Source organism: Lissotriton vulgaris, chromosome 3_1 (genome assembly GCF_964263255.1).
Source record: "Lissotriton vulgaris chromosome 3_1, aLisVul1.2, whole genome shotgun sequence".
NCBI classification, from domain to species: Eukaryota; Metazoa; Chordata; class Amphibia; order Caudata; family Salamandridae; genus Lissotriton; species Lissotriton vulgaris.
Window position 1 is genome coordinate 548,968,994 of NC_141689.1, and position 20,496 is coordinate 548,989,489.

Consider the following 20,496-nt stretch of genomic DNA (forward strand, 5'->3'; position numbering starts at 1 on the left):
CGCGAGGTTGGTGGTGGTGTCTTGGACCACAGGGATGGTGGAGGTGTCGACCGCCGTGGTGGTGAAGGGGAGGACATGGCTTCAGCTCAATGTGAGCACTCGGCGTCTGACAACACTGGCGTCTCAGAGATGACGAGGCGGGCACTGTCGTCTGAATCGTAGGGGGATGCATCTGTGTGTGAAACAGTGCATAGTTATAATCATGGTATAGTATGTGGAAATAGCAGTGGCATCTCACAATAAATAACATTTTCAGTCTGACAATTGGCCCTTTGCTGCTATATTCATCTCTGTGCTCTGGCATGCACCCATTCATGTATGGACTACAACTCCCATGGTGCAACACATTGGTGAGGGTATGTGTTTAGGGCAACACTACATGGGCACTGGGTCTGGCATGGGGGATTGGGCAGGGACTTAGTACATGCTGCATTGTTACGCTGCCATGCTTCTTACCTTGTCCTCCTTCCGCAGCACCAGAGGTGTCCAGACGTGTGACCCCCACAACAGCTTCCGGTTCTATGGTGGACTCCACTAGATCCTCCAGGGCAGTGTTTGGCGTCACGTTGGCTGTGCCACCAGCATCCTTGACCCTCTGCGCAATCTTCTCCTTGGCCCTCTTCCTTAGGTCATACCACCGTTTTTTTAGGTCGTCGATGCTGCGGTGGGTGACTCCGCAGGCATTTACCTTGTCCTTGATGCGCAGCCACATCTTGCGTTTTTCTGCCTCTGGCACCTTCAGGGACAATTTGCCAAACAGTCTGTCATTATTGCTGGTCACACGCTTGATGAGGATTTCCAGCTCCTTATCAGAAAACTTCCTGTTGCGCTTTCGGTGTGTGTCCTTTCCCTGCTGGGGGGCCTCCTTCTCCATCTTGTCCTGCTTGCCTTGTCCTGCTTGCTACAGGTTCAGTCTTGGTCCTCAGCTCCTGTGCTCTGCCTCCTCCTCAGTGCAACTCCGAACACAGAATGCAGCGTGGCTGTCCTACTTCCTGGTTGTGATGTCATCGGCCCGCATCCGAAGCGTCGCGTAATTTGCCCGTTTTCGCTATTACCGAATTCGCTAATACCGGATTCACTAATACCGATTCGGTATTAGCTAACTCGGTATTTGCTACTCGTGCGGGTGTACTGTAATTTTTACCGATTTGTTTGATGCATCGCGGTTTGCATGTCCTTAATAGCGATTCGGTATTTTTCGCTATTACCGACGTGTATTACTGAATGTTGATGCATATGCCCGTAGGTTCTTATGGATTCCAACGTGTTTCCCTAATTTGCATATTACACCATACTTAACTTATTTGTCCTTATTTGTGCATGTTGTTACCTAAGTGACAATATTATCCATTTCCTCACTAAAGGCAAGTTATGAAATGTTATTTTTGACATAATTCTTTCCTTGTGTATTGTGTGTAGGGGAGGACAGCTGCAAATTATCGGATCATGTATTCACATTGTCCTGTAATATTTTCTTTTTTGTACTAAGATCCAAGAAATTCAAATCCCATTCCTCAGTTGTACCCATTGTTGCTCCGGCGTACGCCCTTAGCCACACCTGCAAAGCCTCATTAGAGGACACCTGCCAAGATTGACACCATTACTACGCAGTGACCACAGAGTGGAATGGCTCTGCTTAAGGCAGCCTCATGGAGGCATTGACAAACCCAGTCCGCTAAAGCTGAGCTTTCGGTCAGATCTGTTTCCCGATATACACCCGGGGGCAGATTTAGGAGCCCCTCACGTCATTTTTGTGCCACTGTTGCATCACATTTTGGGACACAGTGGCGGCGTACACAATGCACCACGTTGCGGCCCTTTTACAATGTGACGCATCTAGGGAGATGTGTCACATTGCAAAGCCCTGTGCCACGTTATACCTACGTCAGGTATAATGTATGCAGGGTGGGCGTTCCCATGCAGGAAAGCTTTGTAGAAGTGACGCAGGGAAATCTACAGGATTTCACTGCACCACTTCTGGGAAGCCACTGTGTCAAAACCCTACGCCTGCTTGGAGCAGGCGTAAAGAGTGACGCCGCAGAATATGTATAGACCTCCCCATGCATTACTGGAGTTGTGTTGTGCTTGCAATGCATGACTTTTGCATCAACAGATGCGTCAGAATTTCGGACTCATCTGTCAATCCTTGCGCATGGTGCACCGCCTTGTAAATACGAAGCATCCATGGTGGCGCAAGGGTTTTTGCATGCAGAAGCTGGAAAACTGACTCATCTCTGCACTAACGCAGAGCTGCGTCAGTTTCTTGTAAATCTGTCCCCTGGTTTGAATCTTGCTCTTGCACATATAACCACATAATGCATGAAAATAAATGCTCAATTTCCATACAGAGTAATGCTCTAGATTATTAATTGACATATTTGTATTTTAAGGTGCCAATTTCTGAAGAGTATGAAATCGCAGGATGAGATTGTGGAGTACATTGAAGAATATTGTGATTTTGCTGGAGCTACCGTGAGTTTATCAAACTCTCTATTTCTATAATTCGAAGGATGCCTAGTTTATGTGGTCACCAGGATAGCACTTTATATACCCTGGTCTCATTTGTACTTGTATTGCTTACAATTAAAAAATAATATATTTGGTTTTATTTGCAGAGGTATAACCTATTTTTATACCTACCTTTGAGTGTCTGCTCAGTTATGGAATCGTGTAGAAATTGTTTATATATCTTATCCAAGTGTCCCTACCTGGAACTGTTTACATATTTCATAGTGTTTTTCATTTAGTGTTTAGGACATTTTTGGGATCAAGATAGAAGTTCCAGATAACCGGAAACGTTTCCACTGGTTCTTATTAGCACTATGCAAAGGTTTATGATTGCCAATAAGCACAATTGGTCAAACTGGAAGTCTTGTGGCCTGCGGAACATTGGTGTGGGGGCTGGGTAGTTGTGTTAAATGCCTGCCTCCCTGCGAAACCGGGTTTGGAACAAAGCTGTCACTCATACCCAAGGGCGTACAGACTGCAGCCCTTGACTTACGGATGGGTTATAAATTGGCTGTACAAAGAGTGAGCATTGCCCCGACAAGATACACTGCAAAGAGAGAAAGAGGCAGCTCTATTCGTTTCTTGGGAATGGGAAGGTTATATGTCCACTCGCCTTGACTGACAAATCCATATTCCTATGGGAAGTGCGGAGATGAAGGTGTAGAAGTGGAAATAATGCACCACGACTGAGTGATTGTGGTGAAAAACTTCTTTATTTGCCGGAGCGCCGGGACTCACGACCTCTGTGCTAGCGGTCGGCGCCTCTAACTAAGATGGCCGCCTTCCGCTCCCTTTCCTGTTCCGGTAGCGGAACAACTAGAGCGCTACCACATATCTCCCCCCTTTTAACCAATGCAAACAATTGTAACATAAAGTTCTTACTTCCAGTTCATTTCAAAGTCCTTGAACTTCTCCGGTACCTTTACAGTCCTTCCCGCTCTGGTTTTCACTCCTTCAACACCAACTTCTCCCGGTTCCTTCCTGTTCATACTTCCTTCACCACCTTCCTCTTCTCTGCCAATCACTTCCTCCTTGCTTTCTACTTTGCACCAGCTTTTCCTTCCCTCATTCGTTCCTCCTTCACTTTCGCTATTTTCCACTTGCTGCGTTCCTTCTTCGACCTCCTCATTTCGCCTTCTGTCACCTCCTTCTTCATCCTCTTCTCCTACATACTCTGCACCTTCCTCTTCTTCGTTACTCCATTTAATGATCTTGCTGCACCTTGCCATCCTGTCCTGTGACCACACTTTCCCGTCACTGAGCAAGGCAGACCGTGCGTAGGGTTCCAGTACCTGCAAGGGCGGTGAGAATTTGCTCTCTCCTTTCTTCTTGAGAACGGCCAGTTTTACCCTTACGCAATCGCCCTTTTCCAGCACTGCACTCTGCACGTTGCGTCTCTTGTTGAAGTGTGTAGTGTACGTTTCTTGAGCCCTTTCCAGATTTCTTCTGACCACTGCAGGTGACCATTTGCTCTGCACCACTAGTTTTCTCCACGCCACGTTGTCTCGGGTGAACGCGTCTCTTCCTCTTAGGACCTTAAACGGGCTGTATCCTGTGCTCCCTGGGGTGATACGATAAGCCCAAATCATTTTCTCCAGTTCCTTCTCCCAGTCCAACCCATCATTGATCGCCGCTTGAATAGTGCCCATGATCACTTGGTTGAACCGTTCTACCTGGCCGTTACCGGCCGGGTGGTAGATGGGTGTGTGTTTGACTTCTATCCCATTCCTGGCGGTGAAGGCCTCCCATTTGGCTGAGGTGAATTGCGGTCCATTGTCGCTTGTGATTACCTTCGGAATTCCTTCCCTTACAAACGTGGAGCGCAAGAAATTCACTACGGCTTCTGTGTCAACGTTCTCCATCACCTCCACCTCAGGCCACTTAGAAAATCTGTCAATGAGGACAATGACGTACTTCGGTGTACCTGCACTGTTGAGGACGGGGCCCATAATGTTCACTGACAACATTTCCCAAGGACCATCCGGGACTGGGAACTTCCCCAAGGGTGGTCGTATCATGCTCTGTGATTTGTCCGCCTTGGCACAAGATTCGCACTGCCGCACATATCGTTCTAATTGAGCATCGATGGCTGGCCACCAGTACGCTTGTCTAGCAAGGGCCTTAGTCTTCGTGATGCCCTGGTGTCCTTCATGCATTAAGGCCATAAGATGACTTAGAATACCTCGGGGTGGAACCACTTTGTCGCCTCGCAATAGGAATATCGGGTTCTCTGCCAACGACAGTTCTTCCCTTACTTCCCAGAATTTCCTGAGATCCTCCTTAAGGTGCCTCTTTTCCGGCCACCCATGGATCACATACCCTTTAATGGCTTCCAAGTCGTCGTCCTCTCTGTAAGCTTCTTCCCATTCCTGAGCGCTGATGACGTTCTCCGCCTCCTGTATGGTGGCCACTACAAATCCTTCCCACTTATGTTGTTCCAGGTTGTTCGCCTCTTCCATGGCCGCTGCTCTACTAAGGAAGTCCGCCACTTTGTTTTGTGGCCCTGGGATGTGTTCTACGTCATACACATAGTCCAAAAGCCTGAGTGTCATTTTCGCGATTTTAGGTGTCGCATGGGCATGGCCACTGGAGGTCAGCACCTTGACCAGAGGTTTGTGATCTGTCTTTACCAGGAATTTTGCTCCCCACAAGTACTGCCTGAATCTTTCCACGGCCCATACAACGCCCAGCATTTCCTTTTCCACCACGCTAAACTTTTCTTCGTTGGGCGCAAGCGATCTCGAGGCAAAGCTGACTGTGGACACGTCTCCATTGTCGGATTTCTGCATTAGCACCGCTCCCAAACCTCGGTCACTGGCGTCTGTCGTAAGGATAGATGCTGCAGTGGGGTCAAAGCCTTTAAGTGGAATGGCGGCTCCCATTTCTCTTTTGAGGGTGTCAAACTCCGTCTGTTCTTCCTGACTCCATACAAACTTGTTCTTTTCCTTCAGCAGTTGGCGCAGGAGATGAGTTTTCGTTGCAAAGTGAGGAATGAACTTGCTGTAGTATTCGGCCATTCCCAGGAATGACCGAACGTCCTCTTTTTTGCTCGGGGTGGGAGCGTGTAGGATGGCGTCCATGTTGGCTTTCTTCGGCTCGATCCCCTTTTCACTCACCTCGTGCCCCAGGTAGGTGACAGATTTCACTCCGAACTTGCACTTGGTCCATTCCGCTGTCAGTCCATTGTCTTGTAATGTGCGCAGCACTTTGTGAAGCTTCTCATTGTGATCCTGTTTCGTTCTACCCATGACTAAGATGTCGTCTTGAAAAAACTGTACATCTTCAACGTTCCTTAGGATTCTGTGCATCATCTTCTGAAATACAGCCGCTGCAGAGGCCAGGCCAAAGGGCATTCTCACGAACTCGTAGCAGCCGAAAGGCGTGATGAAGGACGTGAGATGACAACACGATGGGTGCAGTTTCACTTGGTGATAGGCCGACGATAAATCCACTGTGGAAAACCACTTGATGTTCTTTGTCTTCGCCAACATCTCGTTGATGCGGGGCAGAGGGAATTTGTCGATTACAATGTTCTTGTTCAACTCCCTGAGGTCGACACACAGCCGCACTTTACCGTTGGGTTTCTGGGCTACCACCAGTGGTGAAAGCCATTCTGCGCTCTCTATGGCTCTGATCACTCCCTCTTTTTCTAGCCGGTCCAGTTCCAACTGTACTGCTTCCCTACAACGGAACAGGATGTTTCTCACCTTGTGAACTACGGGTTTTGCCCCTTCCTTGAGTTTTATTAGGTGTTTGTACTTTGATAGTTCGCCGATTTGTCCATTGAAGACTTTGGGGTATGCTCTGTGCCACGATTCCGCATCATCCTTCTCTCCGCCAGGAATGGGATAGAAGTCAAACACACACCCATCTACCACCCGGCCGGTAACGGCCAGGTAGAACGGTTCAACCGAGTGATCATGGGCACCATTCAAGCGGCGATCAATGATGGGTTGGACTGGGAGAAGGAACTGGAGAAAATGATTTGGGCTTATCGTATCACCCCAGGGAGCACAGGATACAGCCCGTTTAAGGTCCTAAGAGGAAGAGACGCGTTCACCCGAGACAACGTGGCGTGGAGAAAACTAGTGGTGCAGAGCAAATGGTCACCTGCAGTGGTCAGAAGAAATCTGGAAAGGGCTCAAGAAACGTACACTACACACTTCAACAAGAGACGCAACGTGCAGAGTGCAGTGCTGGAAAAGGGCGATTGGGTAAGGGTAAAACTGGCCGTTCTCAAGAAGAAAGGAGAGAGCAAATTCTCACCGCCCTTGCAGGTACTGGAACCCTACGCACGGTCTGCCTTGCTCAGTGACGGGAAAGTGTGGTCACAGGACAGGATGGCAAGGTGCAGCAAGATCATTAAATGGAGTAACCAAGAAGAGGAAGGTGCAGAGTATGTAGGAGAAGAGGATGAAGAAGGAGGTGACAGAAGGCGAAATGAGGAGGTCGAAGAAGGAACGCAGCAAGTGGAAAATAGCGAAAGTGAAGGAGGAACGAATGAGGGAAGGAAAAGCTGGTGCAAAGTAGAAAGCAAGGAGGAAGTGATTGGCAGAGAAGAGGAAGGTGGTGAAGGAAGTATGAACAGGAAGGAACCGGGAGAAGTTGGTGTTGAAGGAGTGAAAACCAGAGCGGGAAGGACTGTAAAGGTACCGGAGAAGTTCAAGGACTTTGAAATGAACTGGAAGTAAGAACTTTATGTTACAGAAGGTTGCACGTGTTTCTGTCTTCTAGTGATAAGGGGATTGGTGGGGCGTAGGTAAGGTGTTTGTAAAAACCATGCCCAACAGACTTCAAACCCAGATAGCCAATGAAAATGCCTGCCTTCGTAATGAGGAAGGAAGCCATAGAGGCTCTTTCAGACCTTCCTCCAGCACCAGGCTGCCTTGGATAGCGTGGATTAAATTATATTAAGAGAACCACGGGAGAAGGCAGGAGTTGCTGGGGAACTTGGTAAATGTATTTTTACTGCCTATGTTCACTTTGGTGGGAGGTGATTGATACCTTTGATATGAACAATGAAGCTCGAGAAGACTGAATTCTGGCTCCAGGCCTTCTAACACTGTCATTAAAGATATTTCGTATTCCTTACCCCTTGCTCCGCCAGTGGCCCTACCTCCGATGGTTTTGTAGGTCCCTGTCTGCTCTAGGCAGACGGCGACCTTCATTTAGCCCCAAAAGAAAATTCTGTTCACCATTTGCTTTTGTCATTCGAGGACGATTCAAGGGTTAAGAAACTGAGATCTGGTATTGTGAAGTTTAAAATGTTATGTGTAGGTAGGCTATACTGTCTTAGACTCTACTTTCTGCTTGATAATATTGCTCTTAAAGGAGATGAATAACTTAGATTATTTGTGGCTGTTATTTGTTATGAGGCCTTCTTGGTCAGGGCAGTTACAGTTAGCTATACTATCAAATACAGCTTAAGTGATAATAGGATGGTAAAAGGACCAATTTCTTCTGGTGGAAGAGTGTTAAGCAGAAATAGAAGCCGGCGCTAAAATATAACGAAGTATATCTCTTTATTCCAATGTCAAAAAATCTTTCGTTGGAGGATCTGAAACGTGCGGAAATCCACCCAGCTCTTCATTTGGAAGGCTGCAATGTGCGTCAGTGAAATATCTGATTCTGTGGCCATTCAGCATTCAGTCAATTCTGTTTTGCATTATGCTCTGGGCCAGTCCCTGTGCTACTGTTTTCCAACATACACAACTGGACGTACAGATAGGATAAAGCACTCCGACTTCCATTGATCGCCCATATATGATCTAACTTAAATATTCTATTTCAAAATCAACATTAGGGGTAGGCAAAAGAATTGTGAGAAGGTCAGAACTGATTTAATGGTGAATTGTTATCTTGCTGGAGAGTCCTGTATTTTACCACTTTTGGGCAACTTACTGATGTGGGTGGCTTGCTTCCTAATGCCACATACATCACTTTACTATGTAACTGTAATGTATTCTTGTATTATTGTAGATCATGCGTTAAAGCTTTACTAATAAAAATAAAAAAGAAAGCAGATATCCGATTCTTGGGATCATATCACATACAGTGAGCATTGGAAGTGCTAAGTTAAGACGCAGAACCCAATTAAGAGTTTAGCTGACAGAGTACTCCATCGCAAACAGAGTTCCCTGCCCACCAAACCTCGGATCGCTGCATAATTAGCGATAGGTGGACCTTAAGTATTCTATCGACTTAGCCGCCAATGGCTCTGCTGACGGAATACTTCCTCCAATGTCCCAAAATGGTACTGGCTGTCGATGAAAGGAGATTACACTGCCCATCCTATTTAGGGTGGATGGTGTTATGTCTGTTTCTTTCCTGTCCATCACCATTAGAAAACGTCTGGTCGATAGGGACAGGAATTAACAAATAATTACCCTCAGAGACCAGGAGAAAACTCAAAGAGTGTGATCATTATTTTCTGTTTCTTTCAGAAACTTGCTCCTGCGGTGGGAGTTTGATTCTGAAAGACAAAACAATTGCAAAAGTTAGATGGACAGCTGTCAAATGCTCACAACCACTAACCTTTTTGTACATTGTAAGGAACTGCGGTGATGTTGATTCCTTTCCAGTAGCGGCTGGTAAGTTTTGGAGGGAGGGGGGCAGACGGGACGCACGCACACATACACATAACACTCACAGCCATGTATTCACACGTGCGCGCAGACACACAAACACAGCCAATCACAACATTCTTTACCAAACATTCATACATACACGCACACACAAAACATTAATTTGAAAGAAAACGCACACTTACCTGCAGCCAGCTCTGCCTCGGAGGTTCCAGGAGGCTTGGGACTGCTGCCTTCCCGCATTGGCTGGCGGGAAGGCAGCAGTCCCAACGTCATCACAGAATGGGATGGGGGTCAGTGAGAATGCTGACCCACCCCACTCTCTTTGATGAAGTGCCACTGATTGACACTCGACCATGAGCACTTCAGGGCTTAAAACTGAAGCGCCCAGGTGCGAGGCATCAGTGACGCTTCCCCGTCTCTGAGGGGAGGGCCTCAGGGACCTTTGCTGAGCTGAGATCATGCCCACAGGAGCTGTGACTTCCTCAGCCCAGCAAAGTTCAGCGCAGGCAGCCAGGAGCCTGTGCATTCAGGGGCAGATTTACAATAACTGGCGTATCCCTGCATATCAGCAGGGATGCACCAGTTATTGTGCTCTACGCCTCCGCCACCTTGGATGCGCCGCATTTACAATGCGACGCACCATGGGGCAAAAATGGCACAGATGCGTCACGCATCTGTGCCGTAAAAGCGGCACATTGCTGGAGTTGCGTCACAAGCGCGACGCAGCTCCAGCAATGCTCCGGGGGGCCCTATTGTTACAATTCTGCGTCAATCCTTACGCCTGCTTCAAGCAGGCGCAGGGTTTTGACGCAGCATAGGCTCAAAAGTGACTAAGTGAAATCTTGTAGATTTCACTCAGCCACTTTTAGAAGGCGTTCCTGCGCCGGAACGCCTCCTTCTGGCGCAGGGCTTTACAACGTGACGCATCTCCTAGATGCATCACGTTGTAAATACCCCGCAGCATGGCGCATCTTTTGTGCCGCTGCTGCGTCACAAAAGTGACGCAACAGCGGCGTAAAAGAGGTGTAAGGGGCTTGTAAATCTGCCTCTTAGTGCGTGCCTGGCTCCTGGCTGCCTGACCTGAAATGAACATTGTCTGTCAGGCTAACCTTTGTTCAGCCTGACAGACACTGTTCGTTAGGGGCAAAAGGTGGAGGGGCGTGGCCCCACAGCCCCAATGGACCAGACGCTCCTGCTCCTTTCAATGTACATAGATGACCATTGCGCCTAGTAGCCGTCTCTAAGTTTGATGGACACTTATCAGGATGCTAGAGGTAGTGTCGTGCAACACCCTGAAGGACAGTCATTTGTCCATAAACCTCACAATCAGGCTCACAGTCTCTGCAACAGTTTTGGGCTGAATGGTATCTTAAGTGGTTGAAGAGCTGGAGCACCTCCATTTTATCACCTTAGACAGTGGCAAATGGTTGCTTGTCACAGGCACTTTCAAGGCATGTGCTGCTGTTAAAAATGTGGCAGCTATTGTTGACATAACTAAAGAAACCACAGAACATAACACCATAACATACACAAAGTAATGTGAAATCGCAATTAAAACATAACAGGCCACATCACAACGAAATAGCTAAAACATAACACAACAATTGCAGTGTAAGACAAAAAAATCACATTGCTCAAATGCCCAGCATGCAGATGCCAGGCCAAAAGCTATCCTCAAAAACCTGTACAGGCCAAACGGAGTAATGAAGGCTGTTAGATCTTTTGAAGAGTTACCTGATGATAGGCAGATTTAAGATCAATGATCGAAAAAAACTTTGCACCATTGACAGCCGCCAACATTTCTTCTATTCTAGGCAAGGGATAAGTTTCAATTACAATATTTTTATTAAGTGAACGAAGGTCCACACATAGTCTAATATCTTGATTTTTTTTAAGAGCTATAACTATCGCCGAAACCCACTCAGAACTGTCAGTAGGTTCTATAATACCTTGTGAGCATAAATCATCTAGATGTAATTTAAGCTTATCTCTCACTCCCAAAGGTACCATCCGGACCTTATGTTGAACATGCAAAGCTCCTTTTTTAAGCTTAATTTTGTGTGAAAATCCCTTTACTTCTCCCACAACATCCTCAAAAACTTTCTCATTCTTATGCAGAATGGAAGATAAAGAATTTTCTAATACAATGTTATTTACAGGCATATCTCTTAACTGGATTGGATGATCAGAACCTGGACATAAATTTACACCTAGTTTACCCAAATCAAGCCAACCCACAATGTTTTTTCCATCAGTAGCCACATATATTTTAGTGAAAATCTGTCAGAAACTTTAAGCTTTACGCCATTCCAATTTTCATTGAAAAACACATCAGATAAAATGGTTACTGGCGTACCCGAATCCGCCATGGCCTCAAACCCAACTTTTCCGACATAAACAGTCCCTAAAGGAGCCTTAAAAGGAAGAGTGACACTGCTAATATGGTCATTAAATGCATCATCATGAATAGTAATAATTAGGTTTTCCATATCATTTTCAAAATTAGATACACAACTAACTGTGGTATTAGTATTAAAATTTCTTTTAAGAGTCTTACAAAGGGAAGTAAAATTACCATTTTTCCCACACTTACTACACTTCTTTTTGAGTGCAGGACAATCAGAAGAATTCGCTAAATGTGATTTAGAACCACATCTAAAACAACTTAAACCAGACTCCCTGCCTGTTTTGAAATTATTCTTCCCACAAGCTTGAACTGAACAAATAGAAGATACATTTGCACCTTTAACAGTTTCTGCCTCAATAATTTTCGAAGACTCTATCGACCTTTCAATACCTTTTGCCAAATCCACTACTTCCGCCAAAGTAGGATTGCGGCATGCCAAAAGTCTTTCTTGCACTTTTTTAGAAGAGCACTTAAACACAAATTGATCTCTGATAGAAAGATGAACATAAGCCCCAAACTCACAATTAGCAGCCAATACTCTCAAAGCAGCTATGTAGTCTTCAACAGACTCATCACTGATGTGTTTCCTCTTGTGAAAAGCATGTCTCTCAATCATGACATTTGGTTCATCTTCAAACTGCTTTTCCGTCTCGCTACAGCGTCTTTAAACACATTCCATACATCTCCTTCTCCCCATGGCGCTGCAATGGGCTCAAGATTTTTAAAGATTTCAATTGCAGCAGTTCCAAGAAAACTGAAAAGAATAGCTTTTTTCCTTTCTGCAGAGAACTTTGTTGCATCAATTGCAACAATATAGTTTTCAAAAGTCTCTAGCCATTTCTTCCAATGCAATTTTGGTTTCCCAGGAATTTCCAGAAATATGGAAGGTTGATTGCAAATTTGAGAAGAAGCCATATTGAACAATAATCAATATTTTAAAATGAACCTAGAATAAAATATTAGTATTTACAATAATAAGAAATCTTCACAGTTGCACTTATAATGTAATAAAATGCAAAATAACAATAAAATGTATCACAGTATTTAAAATGAGATATCAGTCGACCTGCACCTCCAAAATTATGTGTACAAATCACAGAAGTTAAAATAAAATAGCTGATTATTGAAACAGCTAATTGACTTGCATTAAAAATGTATGTGTGCAAATCACAGAAGATAAGATTAAACTGCCCAACGATGACTTGCACTAAAAAAAATATGATGTGTGCAAATCACAGAAGTTAAAATAAAATGTGGATTTTGATACTGAGCGAATCAGAGTGTTCGCTAAAACAAGCTGAGTAAAGCTTGTGTTTATGCTTTTATATTCAATTCCGCTGGCACTTTGCTCTTATTATCGCGCACAGAACTGCAGATCCTTAAACATGCATCCAAAATGGCCGCGACGTTGCGTGCAACCTGAACGTGATGCGCTGCGTTCCACCAGTCTTTGTGTGTTTCAAGGCGTAGCCGTGTGACTCCGTGCAACGTCACAGACATCCAACAAGCAGCGCGTGAGACAAGAACCTCCAGCCAGCAGCGCGTGAAGCAAGCGCGAGCAGCTCTCAACGGATAGTCGATCCGCGAGCGGTATCAACCGCTTAAATCTTCCAGAATAGTCAATACATTTTAACAGTACCTTAGGTTCAGCAAAAGGAACAGCTAAACTCCTCAAACCAGAAGGACTGAGATAGCCGGCCACCACCACGCAGTAAGTCCGTGCTGAATAATTTTAAAATCAAAGTTGAGCAGGTTCAGCTACACAGTGTGTCAAAATAATTTAAATAAACCTCATCGCCATTGTAAAGAGCGGAGGAGGCAGTTTAAGATTGATACTTATTTATTTTATAAGTAGTAATTGACCCACTGGAGCTAAGGTAAAAGCATCTATCCAGATCAGCTCCAACCGCTTCTCTGAACTAGAACCAGGGCACACAAACGAATACATTCCATATCACATGCACAAGAATCTAAATGATGTAACAGAACTACAATTACAATGACTAATAAATAAAACTACAATGGACATAGAAGACATATACCACATAAAGGTTGTAGGGAGTCCACCAAACTGAGCACTTCGGCAACCAGCGGTGTAGTCCAAGGAAGAATCCAAACCTAAATCCAATAATCCTGAATAGGTACAAATGTATCTCTAATATTGTTTTCTTTGCTATGATTGTTAAAAGGGGAACTTGGTAGCACCCATAATGGACACATGTAGTGTAGCTCCTTGTGTGAGTTGAATAGAAAGGCATTTTGGAAGGAATGTCTGACCTGAGCGATGTCACAATGGATAGCGAATGCATCTTCAAGTGACTCACTAGCCTAGTCTCCATAGAGAGGGAGTTACATATAATCATTCGATGCAAGCAGGCATTGAAGAGTAGCTCTGATTCCTCTGCAAAATGGCTGACAAAACAAAACTCTAGAGATGGTGAACAGAACGGTATCCTTTTCAGCTTGTGATGAGCAGATGACGTCCAGAACTGAGAGTTGCAGTGAGGATAGAGCAGTCATAAAGATAGGACAGCACAATCACCCAGAGGGATGCCTTGTGTGTGATTCATAGCTGTCCGCTCTGGCATCTAGCAGGTCATTGATTTTACTTGAGTAGTTAAGGAAATGGTGGGCAGACATTCAGGATTTTGCTGGGGTGTGGACGTTGGACTAGATGCTGAGTTGGGGGGAACATAGTGGAGGTGACTGGCTCAATGAGTGAATGTTATCCCTGGATAATTATGAAGAGGCAGAGAGAGCTCACAAGAATTGTCTAATGGTGTCCATTCTAGCATCTTAAAAGCATGAAGAATTTAAAAAAACAAAGGATGGAATCAAATATAACAGTTAATCTAATTTTAAGTGAGACACCAAAATGAATATACTAAATGAAAGACTAAGGACACTCTGGGTTTTGTCTGTTTGGAAGGGCGAATTCTGATTATTTTGTATGACTTGAGACTAAAATAAATTATATCCTTTGCATTTTTACACCAAACATGTTAATGAGAAGAGAATTCTTGAAGGGGAAAGAGGCCAGAGGGATACTCTGTGAATGATATCAGCTGCAGACAATTACTTCTAGGTGATTGTAAATTACAGCTATACACATGAGGATAGGCTTGAGGTACTATGAAATCAAAGTGAGAAGAGAACATTGGGATATTGGGCCTTCCCTCTGACACTGAAGGAGACACATCTCTCCACCACTTCCCAAACATCACAATGGCTAACAATGTTTTTGATTCTCAGTGACCAGGTAATATGTTATTTTTTTAACCAAACATTCTCAGCACTCAGAAGTAGGCTTTATTATGCTTAGGCTGTCTGGTTTTAGGTTTAACCATATAATATCTGATAAAACCTCCCCGGAAGGGAAATAACCCTCACCAGTGTAAACATATAAACACTGAAAAAAACCTACACAAACACAAACTACATGCCATTCAAAGAAAGTAAAAGGAGAGTGAAAGAGTCATTTTTATTTCTTCCTGAAGGGGCCAATACAATTTAATTTTGTTATATTCTTTTTATTTTATTCTTTTTATTTTTATTTAGGAGCTTTATATGGAGCAAGCTGGACCCGAGGGTTTCAGAGTGCTTTACAACAAGTAAATTATGAGCAAGTATGCAGTACAGAGTAAAGTCAAACATGTGGATCAGGCCGAGAATAGGACAAACAAAGGCGCAGTTGCATGGGCGGGCAAGGAGGATGAAGTTAAAACAGGGCGCCACCCCAAAGTTTGCTTGGTTTACACCGGACGAGAGTCCAGAAAGATTTTCTTGATCCGAGTCAGTGTCACTGGTCAAAATATAAGGTTAGAAAGAGTGCAGGCTGGAGTGCATCCTTGGCTTCTATCGGTTCGATCCTCCTCGATCTGAGTGCCGCCTTCGACACGGTAGACAATGCTATCCTTATCCACCCGCTTAGCATGGTAGGATTTCCGGCACCGCCCTGTCCTGGATCAAATCCTTCCTAGAAGGCAGAACCTTCCAGGTGTCCGATGGCACAGTTAAGTCCAAAGCTCTCCCTCTCTAGTGTGGGGTCCCCCAGGGCTCCTCCCTGAGCCCCACACTTTTTAACGTTTACATGTCCCCCCTAGAAGACATTATAACCCCATTCGGCATAAAAACAGTCATGTATGCCGATGATACCCAACTGGTAGTGTCCATAAACCAGTCGAGTAGAAGCCTGGACAACCTGGCAGCTTGTCTCCAGAACATCTTCCATTGGCTGTGAGAATCGCGCCTGAAATTAAACGGAGAGAAATCCGAGATCCTTCTCTTGGGAAACCCATGCAAACTCCCCCCATCCCTCTCATGGCCACTCTGCATGGGATCACCTCCAACCCCCAAACCCGAAGTCAAAAGCCTTGGTATCTGGTTGGACCAAGACCTCAACTTTAAAGCCCAGGCCAGAAAAACCACAGGAACTTGCTTCGGCCTTATTCAAACAGCGCGGAAAATCCTCCACTTAATCCCCTTCCAATCCAGGAAACTGCTCATGCAGGGGCTGGTGAACTCCAGATTGGACTACGGAAACGCCCTTTATCTAGGGGCCCCCGCATCGGTCATTAACAGACTGCAATGCGCCCAAAACACAGCTGCCAGACTCTTAACCGGGACCAAATCTAGATGCTCTGCCAAACCAGCCCTCAAAAGCTTACACTGGCTCCCGATTAAGGAAAGGATCACCTTTAAGACCCTTTGCATTTCACACAAAATAATGCAAGGCAGAGGCCCGCCGATTCTGAGATCCCACGTCAAACCCCATCAGTCTAACAGATAACTCAGATCAGACTCCCTCTCCCTGGCCAGCGTCCCCAGAATAAAAAAGGCCCGCTCTGGGGGACGATTGTTCTCCTACAATGCTCCAAAACTGTGGAACTCCCTTCCACTCTCCATCCGAAGAGAACACAACCTACTTGCCTTTTGTAGGCAACTAAAAACATGGCTCTTCCCATAATACTTTACCCCTTTTTCCCCCTCCGGAACTACAGGTTGATTGACAGCGCTGGGACGCCCCAGGGTAGCTATGCGCTTTACAAATCTGCATTCAAATTCAAAATTCAAATTTGTTCGAGAGCGGTCGAGGAATAGGATTTTGAGCAGATTTTTAAATTTGGGAAATGAGGGTGTCGTTCTGATGTGGGGGGATGGAGTTCCAGAATTGGGGACATTTCCGGCAAACGATTTTGTCGCGGTTTTCTACTTACGAGATTTCAGTGGGATGAGTAGCAGGGTGTTGGAGGTCCTGAGGTTTCTGGACTGGTCGGCCTTTTTGAGTTTGGCAGCCAGGTATTCCGGTTTGCCTGTGTGCAGGGCTTTGTGTGGGAGGCAGGCTGTTCTGAAGCTGGCTCTCAATTCAATTGGGAGCCATTTGAGTTCTTTGAGTGCAGGGGAGATGTGATCAAATTTCTTAGTACCAGTGACCATTCTGGCTGCTGCATTTAACGTTGTTTTCAGGGGGGCGAGGTGAGCTTTTGATGTCCCAGTCAGGGCTGCAATCCTGTAATCAATTCTGGAGAGCACTAGTGCTTGGGTGGCTTGTTGAAGGTCTTTGGGTGGGAGGAAGGGTTTGATTTTGTACAGTAATTTCAGATTGAGGAAGGCACTTTTTGTGGATTTTGGGATATGTTTTTTCATGTTTAATTTCGGGTCTAAGGTGATACCTAGAGATTTTACCGAATCCGCCAGGATGAGGTTGCCATTGAGGGCATCAATAGCTTTGAGCCTGTCGCAGGGTTTCCGTTCTCCCACACAACTGTGCATAGAGATCTAGAACCTGGGTGAGTTAGGGTGACCCAAAACTCACCTTTGTTTCAGAAATCCTCTTACCAAGCTAGCTACAGTGTCTCATCGGTAGTAATTACTTCCCAATGACTTAGACAATCCAGAACATGAACTTAGGGTACCTCAGGTATCGTGGAACACATGAACACTCTTTCGTTATATAATCATTACAAACCGAAACTGGGAGGCAAAGAACACACGTGCAAGTTTGAAATGTTTATTTTTCAATGCATCATTCTCAAACGCAGTATCTTGTATAATATCAACATACATATTATAAAAATCAGAGTTAGCAGCATAGTCACTAATCCATAATAAGCAAAAGGTGATAGCATGTTATGATGCAAAAATCTATAGAATTCTGTATCACCTATATTTCGCGCACCCTATTCAGTATATTATATTATATCTAAGAAGGTCTCGTTTGGGTTCTAGCAGGGCGGGCCCATACCTCTAATTCTCAGTAGGAGTAGATCACATCAACAGCTACCAGCTCTCTGCATGCGAAGCATCAAGTGTGTTGATTCATTCCCTGTAACTCTATCTTAAACCCGCGTAGAGCTCAATGTTGGCAGCAACATTATTTGTGTTATGTCTAACGTGGTGCGAGGATCAGGCCTTCAGCAACCTTGTGTTAGGTTATTCTTAGAGTGTGCAGTTCTCGGTGTGCAGACAGTTGTACCAAGTGTACCAAGCACGACTGATACCAGAGCAATAACATATTATTCTCAAATAAATCACATCTTTCGTCTAGGTTGAAAGCTACAATAACAATTAGGTGTCGTGTGCAAACTGAAGCTGAAAGAAAATATGGCGTTTAAACATTTAATAAGCTCATGCTAACTTAACACAATATATAGAAACGTAGTAACCATATGACACCCCCCCAATGATCCGAGGACGGTTAAAAAAAGAGAAAATATAAGCCAATACTCTATGAGAGGCAAAACATGAAAGCAGAGTTCAATGATATTGAGCCAAGCTAAATGTATGTAAATGTATATAAGATTTTAATAACAAAAATATGTATGAATGCCTATAGTGGCCACACAAAAATATAAAAAGTCGAACTTAAGGCCTACTCCCAGTTCATAGGCCTAGAACATATGAAAGTCGAATGTTCGTATTAAAAAAGGCACCATTCAGAATTACTAAAAAGTCACGTGCCATAATAATGAAAGTCTTCAAAGTCACTCATGGGTTGAATGAATATGCAAAATAGGTAGCTACAGCTTCCAACATGAAATCACTGTCATCATCCGAAAACAGTTCAGCCATCCAATTAAGCAATGGGAAAGAACATACGTGCTCCTCCAACACCGATTCCTCTAGCAACATCAGAGGACAACTCAGTGGGTTCTTGAGAACGCTATGTGCCAGAAAGTCATGCGCCGCTGCGAATATGTCCCACTGACCCATTAGTCCATGCATCGCTGCCAAAGCCATAACCCTTTCGCCAGAACAAACCAACTCGTGAGCAACTACGGGGCTCATCAGCTGATCAAAATTGACGTCAGGAGAAGTCGGTAAGCAGAGACACAAATCAATGGCCCGGTCGAAATCACAGCTCAGGCAATGAAACACAGGCTGGACACATGTGAAATAGGAAAATCGAAACGATAATCCAAACGCTGTGCTTAAAGTCGCAAGCGGTAAGGAGCCATAGTATTCAAGCATCCGGTTGCAAAACTGCATCAGTAGTGGCTGAGTGTTTCCTTGCGCAGGATGGGCATCCATGTTTTATGAAGCAAAATATCACCAGAACTCCTGCAGCCAAAGCCAGCAAAACAGGGAATCCGCCAAACAGGCTTGCGAATATAGAATGAAACGCCGCAGGGATAATACCAAATACTTTTTCAAACCTAGTCACGAGACCACTGCTAACCAATTTAAAAAAATGTGCTAGGCCAGTCGTGGAGGAGGCATTGAAGATCTGATGAACCAGCTCGCAGAAATGAAACGGCAAATCAGTATTTAAAAGTGCCTGCACCTCTGTGCGTGTGTTAGCTATGTGAAGGACATAAGTTTCTCGGGCAGAACTCAGGGCCACTTCTTTCTGAGACAATAGTGCTCTTATGTGGCTCAAACCATTGAACTTCGCTCCCAAGGTTGGTATTCGGGGCCAAATAGAAACATCTGCACTCCCATGCGTGGGTGGACATAATACGTTCTTGCAACACACCACACGTTCTGATACAGTAACCACATATGCGATACCGACCATTAACCCACAACACAGTTCGTTATTCAAAAGTAAATAACTACCGTTTGACAATAAAGTGAATGCGGGAACTATTGCAGGAACCGGCGTGCCTTTCAAAATACAGGCTAAGTTAGGCTTGTCCTGATTACAAGAACCATGCAACTGGATGTGACTGCATATCAGTGAGCGGTCAGGCGACTGTGTACATTCCTCACCATTCAGATTCACTTCATTTCCCTCCTTAAGACATCTATATGTGTACGGTAAGGACCATGTCTCATGGAGGAAAGCACTTCCTAATGGTTCATATCGCCCTATAGCAATATATCGCATACAATTTGTAAATTTATACATAGCAAAAGGCAAGGTAATAATACCATGGATAAGCCATGCAGCAGCAGTTACCTCAGCCACAGAGAAAGGCAAAGATTCTAACTTCTCAATGTGTAACATAGAAAATGATGCATCTCGCATTGAAAGCATGCGCTGCTTGTCAGTCAAATTAAACGGGGCAAATAATGATGAGACGTTCATATAATTCCAAGGCACTCGACCAGACTTCAGAGTCTGTAGTGTCCAGGCAAACTGCATAACAGAACGCAATTGATTCTGACCATGATATAATACGGACACTTCATCATGCACAATGTCAACAACAGAAGAAACAATATTGTTTAATGTGTAAATTCGGGAAGAAAGCGTGTTAATACTGTTATCGACCACTGCAAGTACCTTTTCCAAATTTGCTTGGTCAATTGCCCTTAGGCGCTTAGCAGCCTCAATTTGAGACACTTTCCAAATTTCATTGTAAACAGCATAAATCCACCGTTTAGATCTACCCTTAGCCGGGCCTTTTATGAAATCATTTAAATCCACATTATCAGTCAATTGAGATAGATGTAACTTAACTGCAGCTAACGTGGAATGTTGTAACCAATTCTGACACAGTTTCCCCACAGAGTAAGTGGTGACAGTATAATCAGTTTCAAAACGGGGAT

General features: G+C 44.7%; 1 protein-coding gene across 3 annotated transcripts in view; it reads left to right on the forward strand.

Moving 5' to 3' along the window:
• LOC147726770 (baculoviral IAP repeat-containing protein 1-like) overlaps positions 1-20,496 on the forward strand; it is a 929,669-nt gene that overhangs the window by 323,195 nt on the left and 585,978 nt on the right. For all 3 annotated transcript variants that reach the window (XR_015309289.1, XM_086960817.1, XM_086960818.1), the window contains exon 4: positions 2,391-2,472. Coding sequence is in view for 2 of the 3 variants with exons in the window: in XM_086960817.1 (XP_086816943.1) it covers positions 2,391-2,472 (82 nt within the window). In the remaining variant the exon portion in view is untranslated. The remainder of the gene's footprint in view (positions 1-2,390; positions 2,473-20,496) is intronic.